At 41.1% G+C, this 26,468-nt stretch overlaps 2 protein-coding genes across 9 annotated transcripts in view; one reads left to right on the top strand and one right to left on the bottom strand.

Moving 5' to 3' along the window:
* The window catches only part of b3gat1 (beta-1,3-glucuronyltransferase 1), a 62,261-nt gene extending 38,510 nt beyond the window's left edge, over positions 1-23,751 (top strand). Inside the window, exons 2-7 of one of the 5 annotated variants that reach the window (XM_062961470.1) lie at positions 1,893-2,044; positions 2,189-2,335; positions 8,561-9,066; positions 14,228-14,524; positions 19,240-19,366; positions 20,697-23,751. In XM_062961470.1, coding sequence (XP_062817540.1) covers positions 2,017-2,044; positions 2,189-2,335; positions 8,561-9,066; positions 14,228-14,524; positions 19,240-19,326 — 1,065 coding nt within the window. In that variant the 5' untranslated portion in view covers positions 1,893-2,016 and the 3' untranslated portion in view covers positions 19,327-19,366; positions 20,697-23,751. Of the gene's footprint in view, positions 1-1,892; positions 2,045-2,188; positions 2,336-8,557; positions 9,067-14,227; positions 14,525-19,239; positions 19,367-20,696 lie in introns of all 5 variants that reach the window. The other 4 variants (XM_003226628.4, XM_008119523.3, XM_062961472.1 and 1 more) reach the window with 4 other exon arrangements.
* glb1l2 (galactosidase beta 1 like 2) overlaps positions 23,014-26,468 on the bottom strand; it is a 48,940-nt gene continuing 45,485 nt past the window's right edge. For all 4 annotated transcript variants that reach the window (XM_062961468.1, XM_062961469.1, XM_008119526.3 and 1 more), the window contains one exon: positions 23,014-25,826. In XM_062961468.1, the coding sequence (XP_062817538.1) occupies positions 25,740-25,826 (87 nt within the window). In that variant the 3' untranslated portion in view covers positions 23,014-25,739. The remainder of the gene's footprint in view (positions 25,827-26,468) is intronic.

Genomic DNA, 26,468 nt, shown 5'->3' with positions numbered 1-26,468 from the left:
AAAGCAGATAATGTGGGATTTTATTCAGCTGTGTGGAAGGGGCCAAAGAGTTGCAGTCTGAAAACTATCCCAATCTTTGCTGCATAAGATGAGAGCTCTGCTTCTGCATATATTTTTTATCTTTCTTCACCCACAAGGAAATTACCCATGGCTTTGATTTATCCTCCTTCCTTTTGCCCCAGAGCAAGGGAACGTAACTGCTTTTCCCTGCTTGCAAACTGTCCACCCCTTGTGTTGCCAACTAAGTGATGTACGCCGCTTACCAAGATAACCCCATGATAAAATACGGCCCTACTTAAATCTTGTGTGAGCCGTATGAGAGCATCAGAGCCAAGGCTCTATGGCAGTTTAATATACTCTGGCCTTGGATGCTTTGAGGCGTAGAAAACAGAAAGAGAGAGGAGGTGCAAATCTAGAAAGTAGGAGAGCAGAGCTCAGAAGGAAAAAGCAAGAAGAGCCTCTCCCAAACCAGACATGGATCTTGTAGTCTACCAGCTTTGAAAGCAAAGACTGATCCAGAGTATTTCTTATAAATGTTTTGTCTCAGACGCAAAGTGGGAGAGAAAGTGGCAAAAAAAGAAACAGGTTGTGTGTTTTATCTCCATTCCTCAAGGGACATAAGAGTAAAATCCATTGTAAAAAAAGAACAATGAGGGACAATTGAAATTTATGAGTGGCAGAGCTGACCATTTGAAATAAGCACCTATTAAGAAGTTTGTGTTCTAATTAAAACCAAATGAGAGTATTGGTTTCAGTTCATATAGCTATGTATTCCTCTGTAAAATTAACATACTGTCCAGATTCATAAATTAAATTAGGAACATCTTTCTGCACGTGAAAGGTCCAGATTAGTTTTAGCATCTATATAAAAGGAAAACATGTCCAAACCTCAAATAAGAGACAACCCTTATCGTAAATCACAACAGCCAGCCCTAGAAGGGTCAAGATTTTCAACCCTCAAATAAAAAAGCATCTCTCATAATAAGAGACACTTGACAGTCCTAGCTTAGAGATATATGGCTCATTGCCAGGATATTTTTAAAGCCTTATATCCTATTCACAGCAGGTCAGTAGCCAGCCCACTGGCCTCTTTGGCCATCCGTTAAGGCCTGCCTCTTACCCTACCCTTTGCCATTTCCCTGATTCTTTTCCTTGCGGCGGAGTTGAGCTACATGTCACCAAGGTAAAGGAAAACACCCCATTTCGTGATGCCTTTGTAGTACAAAGCTTTTGCAAAGTGGGTGACTGGGAACTTAAGGTGGAGGGAGGGCATATTGGATGCCATCTTGAGCAAAAAGGGGGGGGGGGGGTCCCTGGCAAAACATTTGCTCTGTTTGTTGTCTAAGACCAAAATATCAGCCCCATTGTATGTCCAAAGTTGGAAGTGGGTCTGTGTCCTACATACAGAAGACAACCTTCTGTTGAAAGCCCCTAAGATGGCAACCCTCTACTTGAAAGGTCATCTAGGTAAAGGTAAAGGTTTCCCCTGATGTTAAGTCCAGTCATGTCTGACTCTGGGGGTTGGTGCTCATCTCCAGTTCTAAGCCAAAGAGCCGGCGTTGTCCGTATACACATCTAAGGTCATGTGGCCGGCATGACTGCATGGAGCGCCGTTACCTTCCCGCCAGAGCAGTACCTATTGATCTATATTTGCATGTTTTCGAACTGTTAGGTTGGCAGAAGCTGGAGCTAACAGCGGGCGCTCACTCTGCTCCCGGGATTTGAACCTGCTACCTTTCGGTCTGCAAGTTCAGCAACTCAGTGCTTTAACACACTTCGCCACCAGGCCATTAGGACTGCCATATTCTGACATCCTGGGCAGCCAGAGCAGGTTAAACAGACAACCCAACCAATCACTCTTTCTGCCTGTTCCTTTCTCTGTTGCCTTGCAGGCCTTCATCCCAAGGGGACCCTGAAATCCTCACCACGCTGCGCCCGTGACGTCCCCCCGGAGAAGCCTCCCTTTCCCCCTCGACGTCAGGCTGTCCGTCTTCTCCGGCGGCACTGCAACCCTGCATGGGCAATGGGTGGGTTGTGAGCGCTGGTAAGACCTACGAGCTGCCTCACCTTTGCCTCTGTCTCTTTCGTTTGTTCTTTCTTTCTCTTTCTCTGCCCTCGTTCCTTCGTGCCCATTTATTTCTGTTCTCCGTGTGCTCTGTTGTTCTCTCTCTGGGGTTCTCACTGCCAGGTAATGAGGAGCCGTGGGCCCCGTCAGTCCTGGAGATGCCGAAGAGACGAGACATCCTGGCCATCGTGCTGATAGTGCTTCCTTGGACGCTGCTCATCACCGTCTGGCACCAGAGCACCATTGCGCCGCTGCTGGCCGTGCACAAGGGTGAGGAGAAACCAGACACAGCCATGCCAACTATACCCTCCTTTTGCCACCTCCTCCATCACTGCTTCCACGCAGCAGCATATCCCTATTCATCCCATGGCCATCTTGCTCATCTCCGTCTCCAAATGTGTCCCAATCATCCAGGAGCTCATTGAGCCTGCTCAGAGTTGAATTACAAGCCCACCAGCAATTCTGTATTCGACAATTTATATTCCACAGATATATAAACTTAGTTTCCAACAAACCCCTCAACCTCTGAGGATGCCTGCCATAGATGTGGGCAAAATGTCAGGAGAGAATGCTTCTGGAACATGGCCATACAGCCCGGAAAACTCACAACAACCTAACTCCGTTCGTCTTCTTTCTGATTTTTGTACATGTTGAGTGTTCCTTCTCTAGAATTCCAAAATAATCCACAATCCCAAATTGTCCACTTGGCTTGTTTTCTGGTGGCTGAGTACATGAGGTTTCATGTACATCATTCAAAATACTACAATAGAGTCTTGCTTATCCAACCTTCACTTATCCAGCATTCTGTATTATTCAACGCAGTCTGCCTATTAGTAGTCAATGTTTTTGTAATGTTTTCAAAACATTGCGACATTTTGGTGCTAAATTCGTAAATACAGTAATTACTACATAACATTACTGTATATTGAACTGATTTTTCTGTTGATTTGTTGTAAAACATGATGTTTTGGTGCTTAATTTGTAAAATCATAACGTAATTTGATGTTCAATAGGCTTTTCCTTAATCCCTCCTTATTATCCAACATTTATACTTATCCAACGTTCTGCTGGCCCGTTTATGTTGGATAAGTGAGACTCTACTGTATACATTAAAAAAATACCTTCAGGCTGTGTGTATACAGTGTATATGACACACCAATGCAGGTCATCTTTCAGTTTGGGTCCCATCTCCAAGGTAAATGTATATACAAATACAAGTATTCCAAAATCTGGGGGGGAAACTGAAATCCAAAACACTTTGAATAAAGGATACTCAATCTGCAATGTCTCATAATAAACTAATCTGGGGATCTGATTGTATTGGGAGCTGTCAGAAACTATTCTGGAATAAGCAAACCATGTGGTGATCTCCAAAATAAAATCAGAAAGTGGGTAACAAAAATGTGGACCTTCTAGTCTTTTCAGTAAGTCTGGATGCACCCAATAATCATTTCAATTCTGGCTTTTTTGGAGTATGTCAGATGAGGTATTTGTCCAAAATTCCACTGATATGGAGGATAATCTAGAGATGATGTGAAGTGTATTAGTTTGTGAGTTGGACTATGACTCTGGAGATCAGGATGTGAATGCATAGAAACCCACTGGGTGACCTTAAAAAAGCCAGAATCATTCAGTTTTAGAGGAAGGCAAAGGCGAACTTCCTCTGGATGAATCCTACCAAGAAAACCCCATGATAGTTTCACTTTAGGGTACCATAAATGTGATTTGGAATATCCTAAAGGCACCAGAACATCATCAGTCAACAGGCAAAGAATGAGTCCTTGGCAACTAAAGTTCAATACAAGAGAGCAGATTCAAATACATTATTCTACAACCAGTGTGTCACCACTAGAAAGATTACCCATATAATAGGAGCACTACTAAAAGAATCTCTAATGCTGATCGTAGAGCAAAATCAGGTGACATGTTTCAGCCTTAGAATCAAATTTAATTCCAGATATGTTCTTAGAAGGGGAAGCACATTTTAGTGATAGATAGGACCACAGGCAAAAGAGTAGGACTAAAAATCCCTACATATAAATCTAAGAAGATCATTTCAACTTTTCATGGTACGAAACAACCTGTACAAAAGGTGTACAACTGCCAAGAATGCTGTGAAGGTTCAAAAAGAAGATTCTGATATTAAACTAGGGAGATCCACCACTTGGGATTTGAAGTTCTCCACCAATGTCATGGAGAATGGTCGATTCCACATTAAAGTCATTTTTCTGCAAGGCACAAAACCCCAAATAAAAAGTTACATGGATGTATAGAACAGTTTGCTCCATAGATCCTTGGAATATAAATGTATTTGTCTTGGGCATGAAACTGTGGTCAAATGTTTTACCGATTCAGGGTTAAAAATGGATGAAGCTGTTGGTAAGGTCAACTCAAAACGACTCTATAAAACCGGTTGTCCATTCTCTGTGTACACAATTGGAAAGAATAAGAAATGTTTTCAGTGCTGGGAAAAAGCAAAACAAGCAACAAAAAAAGCCTCCAAATTTCTGACCTTTAACAAATGAATGGGCTTTTGGGACCATTATCTGTTAAATTAGACCTTTGAGAATAATAGTTTACTGCAACAATGTGACCGTGTCAGCTATTCTTTTGTAACTGCAGCTATTATTTTGTACCTGCAAGATATTCCAAATAATACATTTTGTGCTTGCAGACATCATCATCATCATCATTATCACTAATGCCATCATCTTCATCATAATCATTGTATTATTGTATTTATTCAGTGCCAGAAATACACATGCATTTATGGTTCAAGAACAGGTGAGTTTCTTCTAAACCCGAAGGAGCTTATAACCATAAATAAACCATATGTTTGTATTTGTGTTTTCTTGCTAGCATTTGTGAATTGCCGCCATAATGCTAGCTTTTGTCATCTACTCCCATGCCTCTAAGCTTTACTGTTCATGCATCTTTCTCACATTTCCTATATCTGATGGAAAGCCATTCCAATTTTCCTGAGCATAATGAACAGTAAGCTCTGTTCCTCTACAGACAAAGCAATGTTTCCTGTATATATCCAGACTATAAATGTATCTTGCTTTCAGAAATGACTAGTCCAAAATAACTAGTGGCTTGTAATAAATTACTTTTGGCATAAGAAAAACCTAACTGAATAGTAGGAGGACCTGAGCAGCTTGAAGGCACCAGATACTATGATTCTATGATTCTATGATACTATCTGATTTGGGAAGCTACGCAGAGTCAGCTCTGGTTAATGCTTGGATGGAAGGCAACCAATAAATTCCATAGGCTATAATTTCAGAGGAAGGAACTGGCAAAACCATCCATTCTTTCCTAAGAAAACTTTGTGAAATGCATGGGGTCACCATAAGTCAATAGGTCAAAAGATACAGTAGAGTCTCACTTATCCAACATAAATGGGCCGACAGAATGTTGGATAAGCAAATATGTTGGATAATAAGGAGGTATTAAGGAAAAGCCTATTAAACATCAGGTTATGATTTTACAAATTAAGCACCAAAACATCATGTTATACAACAAATTTGACAGAAAAAGTAGTTCAATACGCAGTAATGTTATGTTGTAATTATTGTATTTACGAATTTAGCAACAAAATATCACGATATATTGAAAACATTGACTACAAAAATGGCTTGGATAATCCAGAGGCTTGGATAAGTGAGGCTTGGATAAGTGAGACTCTACTGTATATGCAAATATTCCAAAAAAAATTAAAATGAAGAAGTCCAAAACATTTCTGATTCAAAGCATTTTGGATAAAGTGGTGTTCAAAGTGTATCTAGTTCTGGGTCGCTCAGAATCTAATTAATTAACTACAGAAGTAACTTTCCAAGCTCAGTCGCTTTTTAACAGTCGAATTGTCACGTTCCTCTTGTCTTGGGAACTGTAATTTGAAAAGGATGCTGAGAATTGGCTCTTATTAGTCCCCAGCTACCTGAACTACAGCTCCCGATGTTCCCTGGTGAGCTGGAATTATGAGTCAGTTTATGCTCATAATCTAAGAGCAGAAGCTAATGGGGAAATCTAATGAGGATTGCATGATGAGCATCCATAAAGTGCTATGGGCACTGCAGAGTTTCCCTGTGTTTGCATGCTCCCCGTCTCTTGATTCAGTAAGAAATTCCAGGGGCAAAAATCCATCTTTGGTTTCCTTTGAAAGAAAGAGAGAAAGCACTGGAGACTTTGGATGCCCGCATAATATTTTTGCTTTACTTAACATTAAACACAAGCAGAATTGGTTGAGAATGTCAAAGGCAGTTCCCATCATATTAAAACTTGGCAGGGAGCATTTGAGTTGTGGATTTATTCTAATGAAGCCGATAAAAATGTTTTCCAAAATCCCCACACTGTTCTATCTAAAAGAAAAGTCAAAATTCAGAAGGCATCCTATGATATACTACCTGTGCCCGGCCACGCGTTGCTGTGGTGTTGTCTGGTGGTGTTGGTGAGAAATTGTTGAGGTAGTGGTGGTATTGAATGTCTGTTGTATGGTTGTCTTTATGTTTAGTATGCACACTGAAGTGGATTATATGGCAGTGTGGAGTCAAGATAATCCAGTTCAAAGCAGATAATATAAGATTCTAAATGGGTTATATAGCTGTGTGGAAGGGCCTTGAGTCTACACTGCCATATAATCCAGTTCAAATCTGATAATCTGTGGAAGAGGCCTAAGTGAGGCCTAACTGTGCCTGTCCCCAGGGCTGAGGAGGTTGCTAGGAGACCAAGTGGGTGGAGCTTAGTCTTCAAACTGGCATCAATTGGATAAAAACTATTATTCCTCTCCCTGTAATTAGGACTTTATTTTTCTTTTCTTTTTGTTGTATCAACCTAGAGCCGTGAATGATGGGTTGTGTTGTCAAATTTCGAGGTTGGGGGGCCTGTAGTTTTGTTGTTTTGTCCGCTGCCCTGATGCCATCACTCTTTTATATATATAGATTTAGGGAAGGATGTGGTGGGGATCAGAAATGAACAGTCCCATCCAATGCATATCCAACTGGAAGCCATTGCCGTGGAGTTCAGCTGGACTTTCTCTGGAGCAAGTTTTTTGCAACAATTTTTTGTTAAAAATCCTCGGATAGTTGACCATGTTCTTGATGGAGTATTTCATTGTCTCAGGACACTTGTCTCATTAAAGATGAAGAATTTTGTTAGCATCCATTACACATTTCATCCAAAAGTTTTCATGGTTTGCTTTATACTTGTAGGCAGATGCCTTGTCTCATTTATTATTGGTACGTGTGTTTCCATATGACAGTCTTTCTCAATGGAAGTGAATAAATCAGTTATTCACAGATGACAGAATAAAGGCTTTCCAGTATATCAAGCATGAATTCAAGAAAATTCTTCCATTGGGGAGTATTCCCTTTTCTGTCAAAAGTCAGAATTTCAAAAGATACAAGTTCAAGTGAAGCCTCTTTTCTCTCTTTTGAAGTCAAAATAGCTTGGAAAAAGCTCAGTGCAATCTCTCTCTGAACCTTTATCCTTTCAATAAAGATAAAGAAGACAGTCATGTTGAAACCTATCTGTCACGAGTACTTGAGACAAAACACCTACACTGGAAAATTGCTCCGGGCCAGGCATGGGCAACTGTTCATGGACCAATTTTCACTTAGAGACAGACAACCTGCTGAGGTGCGATATCACATTTGGTTCCAATTTTGGTACAAAAAAAGAAGCATCGTCAGCCTTGTGTAGGTGCTGATTTGCCTTTTGTAGATTTGATTATTCACAGATTTGATTAATATACAGTAGAGTCTCGCTTATCCAATGTAAACAGGCCGGCAGAACGTTGGATAAGCGAATATGTTGGATAATAAGGAGAGATTAAGGAAAAGCCTATTAAACATTAAATTAGGTTATGATTTTACAAATTAAGCACCAAAACATCATGTTATACAACAAATTTGACAGAAAAAGTAGTTCAATACACAGTAATGCTATGTAGTAATTACTGTATTTACGAATTTAGCACCAAAATATCACGATGTATTGAAAATATTGACTACAAAAATGCGTTGGATAATCTAGAACGTTGGATAAGCGAGTGTTGGATAAGTGAGACTCTACTGTACTTTCTCTAGGAATCTCTAGATCCTCCAGTGGTTGATTTCCACCAAAAATTGGATGGACTCTTGACCACACTTAGAGGTCCTCGGGATTCCTAAAAAGGTGTTTAAAAAATAGTGTTTTTCTGTATTTGTTGCGCTTTTACTTTTATAGGTGTCTCACTCCCCTTCCATCTGCAAAAGTGGCAGGCCTACTATAATTATCTCAGTCCAGAATTGTATTAGTAATGATTAATAATATTAATAATGGAGACAAATTCCTATTTTCTCTTTCCCCTTTCCAACATTTTCTGCTCATGACTTCTTCTTCCCATACTTTCTTTTCCTACTTCCTTCCTCAACCAAGAGAGTCCTTTATCCCTTGACCTGCCATGCCAATTGACACATTCTTCTTTCTCTGTTCTTCCATTTGCTCCTCCAGAAGATGGTGGAGATGCCCATCGTGACTTCTCTCAGGGCTCCGACTCCAAGGAGTACTGCCTGTCAGACCGGGACATTGTGGAGGTGGTTAGGACAGAGTACGTCTACACTCGGCCACCTCCATGGTCAGATGCCTTGCCCACCATCCACGTCATCACGCCCACCTACAGCCGGCCGGTCCAAAAGGCAGAGCTGACGCGGTTGGCCAACACTTTTTTGCACGTGCCCAATTTGCACTGGATCCTGGTGGAGGACTCCCAGCGGCGTACCTCACTGGTCACGCGGCTCCTGAGGGACACGGGGCTGAACTACACCCATCTCAACGTGGAGACCCCACGCAACTACAAGCTGAGAGGGGACATGAGGGACCCGCGGATACCCAGGGGGACAATGCAAAGGAACCTGGCCCTAAGGTGGCTGAGGGAGACTTTCAACAAAAACAACAGCCAGCCAGGGATTGTGTACTTTGCCGATGATGATAACACCTACAGCTTGGAACTTTTTGAGGAGGTAAGCTGCTGGTGGGTGGACTCACCCGATGGCTTAGGTGAAGGTCGCCACCCTTGACCTTCCATGGAAAACACAAGCCCTTCTGATGCAAAGCTTTGGTGGACTGCTTTCAGGCAACCCGGTTGAAATCCTTCATGCAGAATTACTGGAAGGCAAGTGAGTCCTGTGCAAATGCTCAGCAGGGTTGGCTGGTGCAAAGTGTGCCAGTCCATCTCTTGAAAAGAAAATATGGGTTGAGCATCCCTTATCCAGAATAACTGGGGACAGAAGCATGGTGGAGTCTCTTCTTCTGTAGGTTTTAAACCACAGGCTGGATAGCCATCTGTCAGGAGTGCTTTGATTGAGTAGAATGGAGTTGGACTGAATGGTCCTTGTGGTCTTTTCCAACTCTATGATTCTGTGATTCTAAATGTTTTGGTTTTGGCTTTTTATTTTATAACTAGCTTGGGGACCCAGTGGTGCCCAGGTTATTAGAAGAAGACATTTTGGGATGTTAGGTAATATCACTTAGGTTTGGTCCTGATTTGTCATTGGCTTGATTCAGTGTTGCCTGGATAAGGGTGAACTACAACTCCCAGATTCCCAAGGCAATCACCCCCAAACCCTGCCAGTATTTTCAGTTGGCCATGTTGGGTGTGTGTGCCAAGTTTGGTCCAAATCCGTCATCGGCTGGGTTCAGGACTCTCTGGATAAGGGTGAACTACAACTCCCAGATCTGTCAGTCACCCCAAACCAGGCCTGTATGCACAGTTGGCCATGTTGGGTCTGTGTGCAAAGTTTGGTCCAGATCTTACGTCAGCTGGGTTCAGTGCTTTCTGCATGCAAGTGAACAACTCCCAAACCAAAGTCCATTCCCCTAAATGCCTGCAGTATGTTCAGTTGGTCATGGGGTTTCACTTACACATATACACATTTTTCACTTTTATTGTGTGTGTGTGTGTGTGTGTGTGTGTGTACATACACACATACATACATACATACATACATACATATATACATATATACACATACATACACATACATACACACACACACATAATGAGATACTTTGTAGATGGGACCCAAGTCCAAATATTAAATCTGTTTATATTTCAGATGCACACAGTCAGAAGTTAATTTTATACATCATTTTAAATAATGTCAATGTATAACATGAAGTTTATGTACATCAGAAAGCAAAGGAGTCCCCATGTTGGCAATTGCGGGTATTTGGGGTTTTGGAATTCTGGATAAGAGATGCTCAATTTCAAGTATATTAGAAGAAAGTATATTTTTCCTACCTGTTGGGAATTATTCCTGTTTGGATTACAATTCTCCAAATCATGCAACCAGCATGGTTTGGTCATTCTGCCAATAGTAGTTTTTAAAAATGTAATTTTCCAGGGCTCTGATTTTATGGTGCCAAACATTTAGCAGGTAACCTTTTATGAGTTTGAAAGCAAAGGCAGAGTAGAAGAACTGGAAATATGCTGAGTCACAGATAACAACAAAACTGAGGTGTTGAAATAGGAAACAGGAGTCTGGAGGGTCAGTTTTATGAACTGTGGTTTACAGTCCCTTTATTTTTAAGGACTATATTCTTGAGGGACTTGTTCCACTCCAAGAGCTCTGCAGTGATCCTCGTGTAACAACAACACTTTTGTCAAATCCATTTCACATCTTGATCGAAAATGCAACTCCATTCTTTTGTCGCATTTTTAGAAATTATTCTTCAGAGCCTACTAGAGTAGTTATCTTCCTTCCACTACTCAGAGCTACATAGAGCAGAAAACAAAAGTAGCACAGAATGCACAACCAATTTAATCAGCTTATCTTACTTAAATGATTATGCTTTTATTATGCATTAAATGTCAAGAAATGCAAATAGTATGGTATTATTGAAAGCTCTTTCCATATGTAGTCAGTCCTTCACCCAATGGAAGCAGATAAGGCTTATGTATAGGCAGTAGGCCTGTGCGACTGATGAATTTTTTTTTTAATATGCATTTCAAAATTAAGGGCACCGATAAGTCATTTCTAAAATGTTTCTAAAATATCGCAACATTTTGTTACTATAATGAGAGTAATGATTTTTTTGTTACTATTTCGTTAAGTAATTATGCAAAGGGGCGCTTTCGGGGGCCCTTTCTCACTCATTATTAGAGCTATTGGTGAAGCTTGCTACAATGGTAGAACATATTTACATGCTTTACAGTGGTGCAGCTCCATTGTGGTGCTCAAGAATGGAGTGTAGAAAAAGGGGAGTAAGAAGAGACACCACTTGTGATGCCCTCAAACTGAACCAAAAAAGGATTGTGCCTGCCTCAAACAACTTGTTGTGTGGGTTGTTGTGTGCAGCCAATGCACACAAAATAAGCTGGCAGTCCCTAGTAGATACTTACAAAATGCTGCAAAAATAAATGAAAGGCAAAATGCATGCACCCACCCCAAGAAAGAAGATGTGTCAGGCTTTGGAAGGATGGTGCACAAACAATCATCTTCTCCAACCACCCTTCCAAAACTGGCTACCATATGGCCTTAGGGAAGTGGTCTCCAAGGGCCACCGCTGCTGTTCTGTCCTCTCAAAGCAAAGATGCCGGCCTTCTGGAAGATGGAGTACCAATGATCGCCCTTTGCAAGCACAACCCAAAACCTACACAGCAGCCAGCTTTGGTAGCCTTCCTCCCAAAGTGTGTTGCTGCTGTGTGAATATGCAGATTTCATAATCTTTCCTTCAAGGAGACCCATGGCCCATGAGCTCCACAAATCTGAGAAGATCTTCAGGAAGCCTTGTCCCAACTCCACTACTGTATATTCATGGCTTTCCCACTTTTCTGGGAACCCTGTGCTCCTAAACTCATGAATATGTGGGAGGGGGGACTGTATAAATACCAGAATACCTTACCAGACTGCCAGAATTCTAGACTTCAAAGGAATCACTTTTCCAAACTCTGATGTTAACTAAGGTCCTAGAAGTAATCTTGATGACTAGCATTGTTATTGTTGCTGTCGTTAATGTTCTGGGAAGGCAATTCCACAGCAGTAACACCCCCCACCATCCTTCAAATCTTAACTTATTTGCATATTTCTGCGTTTTGAGTATATTAACTCTGATTCATCCCTGGCAGTGCGCAGGAGCCTCTCAACACACAAATGACACACTCGCCTCCCCAGAGGATTTACAAATGAAGTCATTTTCGACGACATTGTGATGCTAATTAATTTAAATACAGGGAAATTAAATGTTGTCTCTTGCCTGAGCTTGGAGCCTGAGCAACAGGATATTCTCAAAGACTGACAGAAGGACTGACTATAGAAAGGAGAATATGGAAAAAGAAAGTGGAAGATAGGTTTACAACTGATCAGGATGTGGTTCTCAATGTGTGGTCCATCAGACATTTTGGATTTCAGGTTTCAGAAGGCTTAGTCAGCTTGGGCAAAGATTCTGGAGGAGGATGTCCAAAACTTCTAGAGGACCAAAGGTTGAGAACAAACCAACGCAACAACAATTATAACAGAAACAAAAAAAAAATCACAAAAGCAGATTGAAGTTTTGAGGTGCATCTGTCTTCCTTTCCTGGAAAAGCTAAGCTTCATTGCAGGGATAATGGAAGTTGCTGGGATCATCACGCCTGTTTCCCTCTTCCTACATCACTGCTGTGAGTAGTGAGAGTTGTTGCTATTGCTAATTGCTCTCAAGTCAACCTTGACTTCCAAATACACCTATTCTGAGCATACACCTATGCTCAGGTCTTGTCTTTGTTGACTGAGTCTCTCCATCTGGCATTCAGTCTTTTTCTACTGCCTTCTTTCTTACCAAACATGACTGTCTTTTCTAGTGAGTCCCGTCTTCTCCTGATATGGCCAGAGTCCAACAGTAGAGTCATAATGGTTTCTAGAGAGAGTGCAAGCTTCATTTCCTCAAGGACCCACTGATTTTTCTTTTTAGCAGTCCACAGTTTCCACAGAACTCTTCTCCAACTCCATATTTCAATGAGTTGCTTTCTTCACTGTCCAGCTATCACGACCATCCCCTTGTGGTTAGTGAGAGCTGTTTGCTAGTATATGGTGCAAGAAAACAAACATCTCAAACTCTTTTGCCATAATTGCCAGATTGGGAGATCTCAGATTTGGGAGACCAGCTGAGAAGTTGTGACAAAGAAAGAGAAACAAGGAGAGATGGGGAAAGCTTCCACTTGTGGGCCTCTTGTGTTGAATAAAAAGCTAGGAAGCATCTTTGGAGTTGAGGAGAATTTCACAGATGTATCTTAGAGACTTGGAAATGTTCTAGCCTACATACAAACACCTCTCTCTTTAAAAACTGTAATAATTTAAGTTTTTGTTCCATGTAACATCTTACTTTGGCACCTCCTCAGCCAACTTGAGTGGTGTTGATGAAGAGAATCTCAATGCATTTCAAGCACTCAGAAAAATCACATGATACGGTCCCCTTGGAGCTGAAGTATTTCTGTCAGCAGACAAGTGCCTTCACCTTTGAAAAAAAAGCATGTTGAACATCATCATCCTCACCATCACCAGAAGAGTTGCCTACTTTAGAAATCAGAAGAGCTTGGTCAATAGTGGCTGATGGTAGAAGTTTTTGAGTTGTGTACAGAGTACAAGAGGTTTTCCACATTTGTTGGGTTTAGTGGTGCTGGGCATCTTTGAAAGTGATTTTTAAAAAACCCATTGTATTTACCCTAATGTTGGAGTACCTAGATATACCTAGAGAAAACATATGAAACAAATCCATGCATAATCAAAAACACATAGTGTTAAACCCACAAATGTGGAGGGCCAACTGCAATCCTTGAACTGTGTTGCACTTCTGTTTAATACATTATTTTTTGCATTATACAAGTACATTCATGCCTTTGAGAATGCTGCATAAGAGTTCTGACACATGGTGGAAGAAGTGATTCAAAGGTGGTGGTGGGATTATATAATAAAGTCTTACACGGATGCCATGAGCCAAATAGAAGGTCCCACTGGATGTCACTGTGGTGGGACAGGTAGAGATCTGGTGGCACTGATGGGACAGGTGGACATTGCTCAGGTAAATGGCTCACCTTAAAGGGGTGAATGGGATGGCTCTCCTGATGTTGTTGGCTGTCATTGGCATATCTTCCTCCTTCAAAAGAAGCTCTTCCAGCTCTGCAGCTTCTCTCTCTTTTGCCTCCAGATGCGAACCACCAGGAAAGTCTCAGTGTGGCCAGTGGCCTTCGTGGGAGGCTTGCGGTACGAGTCGCCCAAAGTGAATTCTGCTGGGAAGGTGTATGGCTGGAAGACTGTCTTCGACCCTCACCGGCCTTTTGCCATCGACATGGCAGGTTTTGCTGTGAACCTCAGGCTCATCCTTCAGCGACCTCAGGCTTACTTCAAACTACGAGGGGTGAAGGGCGGCTACCAGGAAAGCAGCCTACTTCGAGAGCTGGTGACCCTGAATGACCTTGAGCCCAAAGCTGCCAATTGCACTAAGGTAGGCTCCTTTCTCAATTCATGACAGTGCTTTTTTTTTTTCAATGAGAGAGGAAATCAGGGTGTGGGTTTACTCTTCCTGCTCCTTGGTTTGCATCTGTAGGCCATCAGTGATACCTGAGTCACTTTTACATAGCCTAAAAAAGTAGGATGATAGTCGTCAAATAAGATGGGATTACTTTTCTAGTTTACACCATATGCTGAAGAGGCTAGCCATGCTTCCCTACAATTTTAATATGTAAACTAAAAGGGCAGAGACAATCTTCTTCAAAATAAATCCTGCCTACAGTGCTCTTTGATGGCAGCCAAAGAAACTAGAACATGATGATAGGAGCTGCCCCATGGCATTAATTTTATTTAACGACTCCTAACTCACCCAATACAGTTGAGTCTCACTAATAAACGGGCCAGCAGAATGTTGGATAAGCGAATATGTTGGATAATAAGGAGGGATTACGGAAAAGCCTATTAAGCATCAAATTACATTATGATTTTACAAATTAAGCACAAAAACATCATGTTATACAACAAATCTAACAGAAAAAGTAGTTCAATAGGCAGTAATGCTATGTAGTAATTACTTCGCCCCTGTGGCGAAGTGTGTTAAAGCACTGAGCTGCTGAACTTGCAGACTGAAAGGTCCCAGGTTCAAATCCCGGGAGCGGCGTGAGTGCCCGCTGTTAGCTCCAGCTCCTGCCAACCTAGCAGTTCGAAAACATGCAAATGTGAGTATATCAATAGGTACCGCTCCGGCGGGAAGGTAATGGCGCTCCATACAGTCATGCCAGCCACATGACCTTGGAGGTGTCTACGGACAACGCCGGCTCTTTGGCTTAGAAATGGAAATGAGCACCAACCCCCAGAGTCAGACATGTCTGGACTTAACATCAGGGGAAACCTTTACCTTTACCTAACTTACCCAATACTTTGAAATACCCTCCCTGCCCAATCCACAAAACACTATACATTTGCAGATGAGGCTAGGCTTCAGCACAGCCTAATTTTGTCATGTCAAGCCACTCATATTTATATTCTAGACCACTGCAAAAATGATACCACTATCTCTTTAGGCCCTGTACCATCTAAGCATGTTCTTCCTGCCCATACATGAAAAGGAAGACATCATTCAGAGGGAATAAGCATATGTGGCCAAATTCCTGTTTAACTGTGTGGAGGAATCCTCAAAATGTTGCTTTTGGTCTGAAAACATGATCCTCCTTCTGCATTCTCCATGGCTGGGGGAAAGGCCAGAGCTCTTAGCTGCTCTGTTGTGGAATTGTCAGCAGCACAATGTCTACCCACTATTCACTTAGGCTAGTAGAGAAAATATATATCTTTCATTGACTTTTGTTAGAAAGAATCCCCTGTCTTCCTAGAGATCAAAAAATTTGGAAACATGAGGGTCTAGTAGCAAAAGAGTCCACAGCTTTATGTCCTTTGTAAGCAAGCAAACCTAGCTCTCATATCCAGCCAGGATTCTTTCCAGCAAAGCAAAGGAAGGAGGCAAGAGTATGAAACTGGATCGATTAAACATGTGGTCCATTGTCATAGCAACAAGACAGAAGGCCTGTCAAGGTGAGGGGAATCAGGTGGAAGAGTGGGAATGGGGCGCAGAAGGATGCGCCAACGGACCACACAGATACAAAGAGCAGAAATTGTATTGTAGACATTTCTTTAAGGATTGCAACTGAAGTTGTTGTCCGTGGTGGATTTGTTCGGGGAGGCCATGTTCTTGCTTGTAAAATTTGCTACCGGGTGTCTGCTGTTCTCTCTGTTTTTATCTCTCACACACTCATACACACCACAAACATGCAGCAGATGTATAATAAGCTGTATACCATAAACATCCTGCTGTGTCACTTTCTTTGTGGCATGGAAGACAACAATCATCTTTGGAAGCAGAGGCTCTGATAAGGTTGGGGTGGGGATCAATCAGGGGAGTTCTCAAACCGTGTCGGACTCTAACTCCCAGCATACTTCCTATTAGCTCTGTGGATTATTGTTGATGGGATTTGCAGTTCAATCACATGTAAACTTCAGAGGTTGGGATGATTAAGGCTTCAAGAATATTGTGGTAGCCAACTGAATGGCTACTATCTTGAGAATCAGCTTAGGCATGTAATTCTTGGATTGGCCATAGCAGCACAATGATAATGAGGAATAATTGTGGTCTTTTTTATTGAAGAATTACCTACATTGATGGAATCACAGATTTTCAAGGTAGAGTACAATCCCCATATCTGTGGAATGGTACCCACAATTTCATCTACCTGCATCTAACAAGTTATGTCATCTCTAGCCATTTGGGTTATTCTGTGGTATGTTTCCATTAGGGTTGAAATAGAGGACCTAGTCTTACATAGAGATGTGTTATCTAGCAATTTCATAGTTCTTCCAGCAGTCTCTGGATAGGAATCTTGTCTAAAAGACAGTCCTTTTTGGAAGTCTCACATTATTCTCATTGACGATTCCTTTACTGTAGGCAGAGTTGCCAGTTTCCTCCGTGGTGTGCAGAAGGCCTGGGATGTTCAAAATGATTCAGAGGAACAATCCTTTGGAGATTTGACAATGAAAAAAATAGCACCATGGTTTCAATGACTTCTGTAATTAGAGAGGCAATGTGCGATGCTAGAGCACTGGAGGCGTGTGCATAATTGATAGTTCCACTAGAGATGAATCAAGTCAATGTAATCTGCCAAAACAAATGTGTGGTTCGGGTACTGGGGGATATGCTGCAGGCAGTGGCAACCCAAATCATCAACCTGGCTTTTCGAGGCTCTATTTTTACTGAACATCTGGTATAGCCAAAATAAGAGAATGGAAGAAAGATGGAGAACCTCACGCATCCCTAGGACTGAATACCATTTCATAGTTTTTTGGGGGAGTGTGTGTGTGGGGGGGGGGGGGGCATGTTCCAGTGTTTGGAAAAGTCAAAAACCAAAAGATGGGACAAATTTCAAAAAGATAGGACTGAAATAGTTTCTGTTAATTATATATATCCACCAAATTTACCTAGATTTACACTGGAGAACCTAGAGATTCCTCGACAATTGTTCTCTCTAGGAATCTAGATTCTTCAGTGAAACTATATGTGGAACTTGGCCAGAAGTTGGTCATAATAATAATAATAATAATAATAATAATAATAATAATAATAATAATAATAATAATAATAATAATAATTTATTTATACCCTGCCACCATCTCCCCAACGGGGACTCGGGGCGGCTCACATGGGGCCATGCCCAGAACAATACAATATAAACAGCATATAAAAGAACAACACATCACAACACAGTGAACAATACAATAAATAATAATATCCATTACAATACAAATCAAGGAAACAATGAAAACAAGGGCGGACCACATGAACATTAAGTTAAAACTCGGGGTGAGAAAGACATAAGAATAAAAACCATAGCGAACAGGGTCATAAGGAAGTGGTGTAGTCTAGAGGATAGATATTAGAGGGAGCAACTGAAAAGAAATATAAAATAGTTAGGGTTGTTGTATGTCTTTCGGGCTGTGTGGCCATGTTCCAGAAGCATTCTCTCCTGACGTTTCGCCCACATCTATGGCAGGCATCCTCAGAGGTTGTGAGGTATGATACCTCACAACCTCTGAGGATGCCTGCCATAGATGTGGGCGAAACGTCAGGAGAGAATTCTTCTGGAACATGGCCACACAGCCTGAAAGACATACAACAACCCTGTGATCCCGGCCATGAAAGCCTTCGACAACACATAAAATAGTTACTCTCCAAAGGCACAGAGTTACACTGAAGAAGCTAGAGATTCCTCGAGCAACATCTCTAGGTTCTCCAGTGTGATTGTATGGTCAATGTCTTGTGGAAGTTGACCATAGTAACTTTTGAGGATCCTGAGATTGATGGAGAGATGTTATCTCAGGTTAAAAAGCAGCACTACCTCAATCCTAACCCTAGCAAATGTGAAGGGTTAACTGTATACCATCACACTGTAGCTTGAACTCCTCTGTCAGAAACTAAACCTTTAGGAGATAAAAATTGATCTTGATGGAGAAGGAAAAAGCTGGGAAATGATTGAACAAGGCTCTTAAGGACATATGTCTCTTGCTGGCTTCCCAGGGCTTGATGTTATCCATCTACGAGATGGAAACTGCTAAGCATCTTGAAGCCCCCAAACACGGTGAGTGGGTCTATCTAGCTTATTGGTTCATAGGTTGAAGAGAGATTGTTGGGCTCATTGGCAATCTTCTTTGGAAGATAAGAAGTAGATATCTTCTCTTGCTATGGCACAAAACTCCTGCAGCAAAGACAGTGTCTTATTTCTTGAAATCAACTGGTGCTCAAGAACCAAAGCACATATCATAGGAGAACCAAAATGAGTGTCAAAAGTATTTCAGTGGGCGCAAGGGGAAAGAGGATGTGCAAGCCAAAGAAAGATGGTGAGTGTTGATGAACGGAGGGTCTGTCAACAAGTGTGCCAAAGGATTGGGTAAATACCCTGAGACATAGCACCATACAATGTCTCACTTCTTTCTATGCTCTTTTTACATCTTACTGACACAAGAAAAAATGGAGAAAGGAAGGAGAAAGGAAGGAGGGAATGCGCCCATGAAGTTTTCACCCTTTTGCTGGTGATCTTTCGTTGTTAGATGTTAGATGCTATTGGTTTATCGATATAAGACAAAATAGGTGGCAATCCAATTTTTTTTGTTCCCTCTTTCATTCAGATTCTTGTCTGGCACACAAGGACGGAGAAACCGGTACTGGTGAATGAGGGGAAGAAAGGCTTCACAGACGCAAATGTGGAAATCTGACATCACACCAAAAAAAATATCCAGAGAAATATATTAGCAGGTAACATTCTACCAAGACTCTTTGGTTAAGTGTGTATGAGGAAATCTCAGATATGAATATGGGGTGTATATACACACACACATAGTCAAGATTTTATTGCACATTAGTGTTCCATGGTTATTAGTCCAGATAATTCAACAGAGTTGAATGGAACATGTTATTTTGTCAGGACCATCAGACCTCTACATTTTTTGGGATTAACCCCTATAAAAGTGGAAAAACTAAAAATAATAAGGAAAGGAACATTATTTTTAAAATAACGAGAAAATGCCTTTCTAGAAATGTCTAGGTCCTCCAGCACAACTTTATGGCCAATCTCTGATTAAAGTTGACTGCAGAGTCACACTGGAATCCAGTATCTTAGAAAGAAACCATATCAATCAAATCCGCAAATAATGAGATCAAGTATGAAGCTGTGGTTAAAGCAAAAGCTACCGAATCAAAGCATAGTCTTGGTCTTGATCCCTGCTATAACTGAAATAGTTATCACTGTAGGTTTTGAGTATGTGAAAGGATGAGCTCTTATCTATAGGTGTAAATAATCACCTCTTTAAAAACTACACCAAAACATTACAAGGGCCTAATCTTATACAAGGGGATATGCAAATATCCAATTTGTTGGCAACTTCTTTACTGCTTATCTTGGAATCAACCCTGTTCCTAAATGTCCAAAAAAAATGAATGTTGGCAAACCTGTACACATTGGCAATTCCAGCCCAATTTTGTAAATGTATCTTTCATTCCTCGTTTCATATGCACCTGGGTGAATTGCTGCCATTTAGGCAACAGTTCACATTCAACATATCTGAGTTTCTGTCCATTTGCAAAATATAATGGAGAACTGAGTTCTCAATCTTTGGCTCTCCATATGCTTTGAACTGCACCTCCCTAAAGTCCCAGCCAGCATCATTATCAACATTCATTTACCTTTGTCAGCATCTATTCAGTTTTGAGATTTAACTGTAATATATGGATAGGCGAAGGAAAGCACTTCCATATTACCTAAAACCAGGGCAGTTGTCCAAAATCTGTATCAATTTTCTCCTCTCTCTTCTGCAATTTTAGTATAAGATGGAATCATCTTGTTGTTTCACCCCCATTCCTTATCTTAGGTACAGGGAAAGCACTGCATGGCATTATAATGTGATAGTTATTGATAGAAAAAAGATTGGATGAGACACATTTTGGACATCTGCTATGTCTCAGTTAACATGAGATCTGCTGATGTTGAAGATAGTTGTAATGGCAATAGTTGGGTAAGTTGCAGAGTGGCTTCTTGCTAAAATACAGGGAAAAAAATAACTCTCAAAACAAATGTTTTGATTTGCAGCATATTCCCCTCTCGTTGAGTCCTCAAGCCAGCCAGCCAGTCTCCAGGCATAGTCTGGATACTTTTAACAAACTGAGAGCAACTGGGCACAATTGCCAAACAACCACCAACTGCTCGGCCTCTCCTGCGCTTCCTTGTCGAATTCTTGAATGAAGAAGGATAACGACACAACTCACCCTCTGGAGATGAACCATTAAAAAAGCAGGAAAAAATAGCACAGAAGTGGCGGAGCCGGAGACACTTTTGGTCGGAGGTGCAGAGACTCATGGGATGAAAGGGGCGGATGATGCTCGCATAAGGACATGTGCCTGGAAAGCCACCTTTGGAAGCCACGGTTCAGAACAAGGGGTTGCCTTCCAGAGGACATCCACTAGTCACCATTTTGACCAGTAACTGGTTCTTTCCGTCTCAGAAGGCATGAACTTCTTACTGGGCACAACTAGACAAAGCAGCTCTTCCATTAAGAAGGAAATGCTGTCCTTGGCTGTGGCACTTTTCCTTTCAAAATTATATTTATTATGTTGTAAAAGATGGCAGGATTTGGCCAAGGTGTGGGAGAGGGGAAGGAAAAGCTGTCGATTGTAAACAATGGCATACCTAACCATATCTTTTTCATTGAGATGATGTCCCATTTAAACACACCATGTCCACATTTTGGTTGGCTTGATAGGTCTTCTTATCTGACTCCACCATATTTGGATCTCGCTTGGATTGTTCGAAGTTCATGTAAAGCCACCATGCTTTCTCAACTGAAGAACCACCTAGTGAGACTACCTCCTCAATCCCCCCGGAACCAAATAGACCCGTTGTAAGAAAAAGACATCAGTTGGTTGAAAATCCTTGTTTAGGTCCCATTTAAAAGGTACAGAGAAAGAAGCAATGGGATGGGGACCATAGGATGCTAGTCAAAGCTGCGAATCCAGTTGAGGAACAATCACACCATCCTCAAACCCCTGGAGAAAGTAATGTGTTGGTGGTGCTAGGATATGATCTGTCCTTGAAAATGTAGAAGGTTGTGAGTCAGAGAGTTCCTTTTTTAGCAAGTAATTGTCAGAGCCAATCTACACAGTAGGAAGAATGAAGTGGCATGATTTAAGAGGAATAGGTAAATCGTCATCCTTTTTTTAAAGTAAAGTAGCACATCAGGCAGAGGGCTTTATAATTTTTATCTTTCTGTTGACCTCACTGTGTTACACATTGGAAATAACATCTGCAGGGGCATCCAGCAATACAAAGCCACCTGTTTTCTAAAGTGGTGCAATAGAACTAATGGTACTGTTTGGCTCAGTAAACTTAAAAAACAATACCTGAAAATGGGATGAGAATGGAATTCTTTAGGAAACATCTATATTACCTTGCTTCCAAACACTGGAACTCTAGGTCTCTGGGGATCTTCTTGGAAGATACTGTTTTAGGCATGCAGAGATCCTTATGCACATATTCTTGCATGAAGGGGGTTTGGACCAAATCTATGCTGTCATTAGTTGCAATGCAAACAGAGAGAGTCAGGAATGAGGAAGGTGATCCATTTTTAAGAAGAGTGAATCTAAGGATCAGAAAAAGAATTGTACTTTAAATCTTGTCAAAAAAAGGGAGCCCAGTAGTGAAAGGTGGAGCTCAATCCATCCTGGGAGAAGTTGAAAGAAGCATTTATATCCTGTTTTCTCTCCACTATGGCACTGCTTTTTGGTATTTTTGAATGCCTGGTATATGGTTGTAAAGGTGGTCCAGGGCAGCTTCCCCGCTGAATTGGCCTTAGTGTTTTCCCTCAATTTATCCACAGGTCATATCAAAATCCATCATTTGGACCCTCCCTCCATGGCTACATGCAGTCAACGTATACACAAGTATATATCATAAACTAACTGAAGCTTTGCTCCCAGGCAGGGTTCAGATAAAGCCCCATGTTGGGTGAGTATAAGGGAAATGATCTGAAGCTTCATGCTTTAGTTTGTGGAAATTGCCTGCAGATTTTCTTAAAAAACAAAAATGAGAGACCAAAGAGAGATTCCACACATTCTACTTGGCCTCCTCTGAATCTTTTTTTTAAGTATCTCACTAGGTTATTTAAACATCTAATGGACACAACCTGTATCTCAGCTTTCCTTTTAAAAAAATGAAAACAAAACAAGTAAAGCACAAATAATATCTGCCAGCGAAAGGGAAAGTAATGTAATTCTGTACAGGAAAAACACTTATTTTTTTAATCCTTAACCAAACTAGTAAAGATATGTAGGCAGTGTAAAATCAAGTCAGTCTCTGGACTGATAACAGATCTCTATATATTTTGCAACCTTTACAATAACCATCACCTTCGTAACAATAATAAGAGACCATTTTTATTTTCTTTGTCCATTTATGGCACTATTTATTAAAACAATCAAGTGGGAGAGAGAAAAACCCCAAACCAACAGGCCTTAAAACCAATAAGGCTCTTTTGTTTCCAACTGTGAACAATTCTTTTGTAATTTATTTTGCCCAGAGGAGAAAACCTTGGACTAAATTCAAAACTCAACTGTATGAAATGTGGACAATCCAGAACGTCTCATGCTGGCGTTTCCCTCCATTATGAGCCCGAGTTAGAAACCTCGAAAAACACAACCAGATCAAACTCATTGAAGAGAAGTGAGAGGCATTGAGCTTTTTAAAAAAGACTTAGTTTTGACAATGCAAGAGTGGCTTCCAACTGCCATCTCCTCTTATAGCATGCCTTGTCTTTTTTATTTACAACAATAACCCTGTCAGATTGTGGTGAACCATGAAGGATTTTTTAACAATAAATCAGAATGATGCATCCTTTAATTTCGATTTTGTTTTGCAAAATAAAAGGTGCTTTTATGAACTGCAGTGCCCAGGTTTCTGCAGCGGAACTTGTGGAAGCGCTGTTGGCTCTCCGCTGTTGGGAGCCACCTGTCTTTGCGTGGGCTGGGAACACATCATCCGGATAGACAATGGGTTTGGTTTCTTTTTTTAAAAGCTGCACTGTCTGTTCTCAAGTTTGAATTCAACTGTATTTAATTTGTTAAATAAAATTAAATATGGTTTTTAACAGCCAGATGGCCCTCAAAATTTATTGTGCCTGCCAAGTCACAGTTGCGCCAAAAAACGAAATGGGACTGGGCCAACGCTGAGGCAAAACTATTTCCTGAATAATAACCTGAGCAGGTAGAGGTATGTTAGAGAACATAGTTCATTTTTTTAAAGGACTGGAAATGGAGCTAGGAAATTCAGATTAGTGGAAAAAGAAGTAAAACATTGGATCTTGAGCATTTGGAGAAAGAACTCTTCCCCAAACGGGTGCTGATAGAGATTTGGTTGGTCTCAATTTGGAAATGAGAAGGTCTCGGGGTTATCTGAAAACTGGAAGAAAAGCAAGAACTCAGTATATCCTTCCAAAGACCACCAGGTTGTAGGACTTCAGTCCTGAGCTACTGGCCATTCTGGTTGGGATTCAGTCCCTGAGTTAACATCTGGAAGACACCATGCTGTCTCCCCTGCCTAATGCTGTTCCAGATTCTGAGAAATTTAATAGACAGCTGCCTCGTCATGCTAAATACTGGCTGAAGTTTCAGTTGGAGAATCAACACACACCCATCTTCTCTTGTGTACATATACTACATTGCCTTCTCAGAATACTTTGGATTCCAGGGAAGGCAGGTGAAAAAGAAGGTATTTTCTTTCCAAGCTGACTCTCATTACTTTTACTGTTAGCCTTGTCTTACAAAGGCCAACAAAAAATAGAGAAAGTCTGGGAATAGTCAGAAAGCCTCGCTTCATCCATATGGCATAGAAGTGTGTGGACTATGCATAAAGTCTTGCCAGTTTTCAAGGAGAACCAGAACAAGGCAGTTGAACTTTGGATGGCATTGTCCCAGATTCTGCCTAGATCTGTTGGTAATCTTCTTACTCTATCAGAGAGAGATCAGTCAAGCAAAATCTCCCCTGATGTTCTAATTCAGTCTTCATCAACTTGGTGGTCTTCAGATGTTTTGATCTAATGCATTCATCATCTACCGCCAGGAAGCCAATGGCCATCCATCCTGGCCTATTATATGTAGGGAAGACATGGGGAGGGAGGAAGAAGACATCTCAGAATTCTATATTACTATCACAGGGACCTCTGCCATCTCATGGAAAACCCACAAAACCCTGCTATAAACTATAGCCAGTGGCAATCTGCATTCTGTTTCAGGAAATCATATACATTGTTCTCACCGGTACAAACAGCACAGAATTAACCAATTTGTGGAGCGTCCTGTGCACTTAGAAGTTCGACATAATGTCCAATTTCCAAGTGTGGGCACTCCCAAAGGCAGCCGGCTTCCATTTCTATATGGCTTGGACATGTCTTCCAGCTCATTTGCTGGGGTTTGGAGAACTTGCTGTGGTCCTTCAAGTACCTTTAATAAATAATAACAATCCAGGGGTTGCACTACAAAATAGATGCATAAATGTAAAAATTATATTCCTACCCATCCCGCCTAAGGACCAAACTAGGCACCTAAGAGGGGAATAAAAGACAATCTATTCTTCAAAACAACAAGGGCTTCAACTGTCTGGAAAGTCCTGTATATCCCCGGTTTGGTTATTGCAGGTGCCAGTGAGACCATTTCTCTTCCAACTGGGCCTGGTTCAAGTTGAAACCCTGGAGGAGCTTCTTAAATTCACCAGATCCTCAGCACCCCTTGCACACTGATCCCGTTGCCAGTTCCTTGGCTTCTATTGTTACAAATGGGGCACGAACCAGTGGAACTGTTGGATCCTCTAGGACAAGACTCCAAGATATCTGGGGATTTTGTTTTCTCATTTCAAGTATTCAGAGTCATCCTCTTAAATCCACGGATGAGGCAAACCTTAACTAATCAAACATAATCCATAACCAGGACATTCATTGGCATAGAGGCATGACTTTCTCAGGGATATAGCAGAGGAGGAGGAGAAGACTCGCTTGTTTCCAGACTTCGGTGCCCCAGGAACCCTCAACCAGAGCTTAAAGTGAACCTTGTGGATGGTAGAGCGGCCAGGGAGACCACAGTCCCACACTCAGCTCACGTATTGAACCTTTCCTAGGAAAGGCAAGTCTGTGGATTGGAGAATCCGGCCGGCAGAACGCTCTTCAAAAACGATAATCTGGGGGAGAAACGAGAAGAGGAAAAATAATAGCTTTGGCACAGATGCCAGCATTCCTTTTCTTTTCTTTTAACATGCAAACACAAACACGAGGAAAGAGTGACAAGTACAGCTGAATTAGTTATTAAAACTTAATTTACTTCTACAGAAGGGTGGGTGAATTTGGAATAGTCAGGAACCTATTTTTAACATTTTTAAATTAGCTTCATTCCATTGTATGCCAACATGCAACTTGGGGGTGGAGGGTTGCAAGAACATTTGGTGTATTTCATTTATTACAGTAGGCCCTACACTTTCTCAGTGGTTAGAGTTGCAGGATCACCACATAATGAAAAAAAACACAAATAAAATAAGCAGTTTTTTTTTCTCCTGAGCAAACACCTCTCTAGGAATTGAGAGGTCCTCCAGAATGACTATATAGTGAACTAATAATATTACCATATAACGATATAGTACAATATAGTAATTTAATGCTTATATTGTGCTATGCTAATAATATATTGTATATACATTTGATTTGTAAGCCACTCTGAGTCCCCTCCGGGGTGAGAAGAGCGGGATATAAATGTAATAAATAAATAATTAATAAAATAAATAAATAAACTTAACAATGGAAGCAAATAATAGAATAATGCTGGAGAA

Source organism: Anolis carolinensis, unplaced genomic scaffold (genome assembly GCF_035594765.1).
Source record: "Anolis carolinensis isolate JA03-04 unplaced genomic scaffold, rAnoCar3.1.pri scaffold_8, whole genome shotgun sequence".
Classification (NCBI taxonomy): domain Eukaryota; kingdom Metazoa; phylum Chordata; class Lepidosauria; order Squamata; family Dactyloidae; genus Anolis; species Anolis carolinensis.
This window is presented reverse-complemented; position numbering and strand designations above follow the sequence as displayed.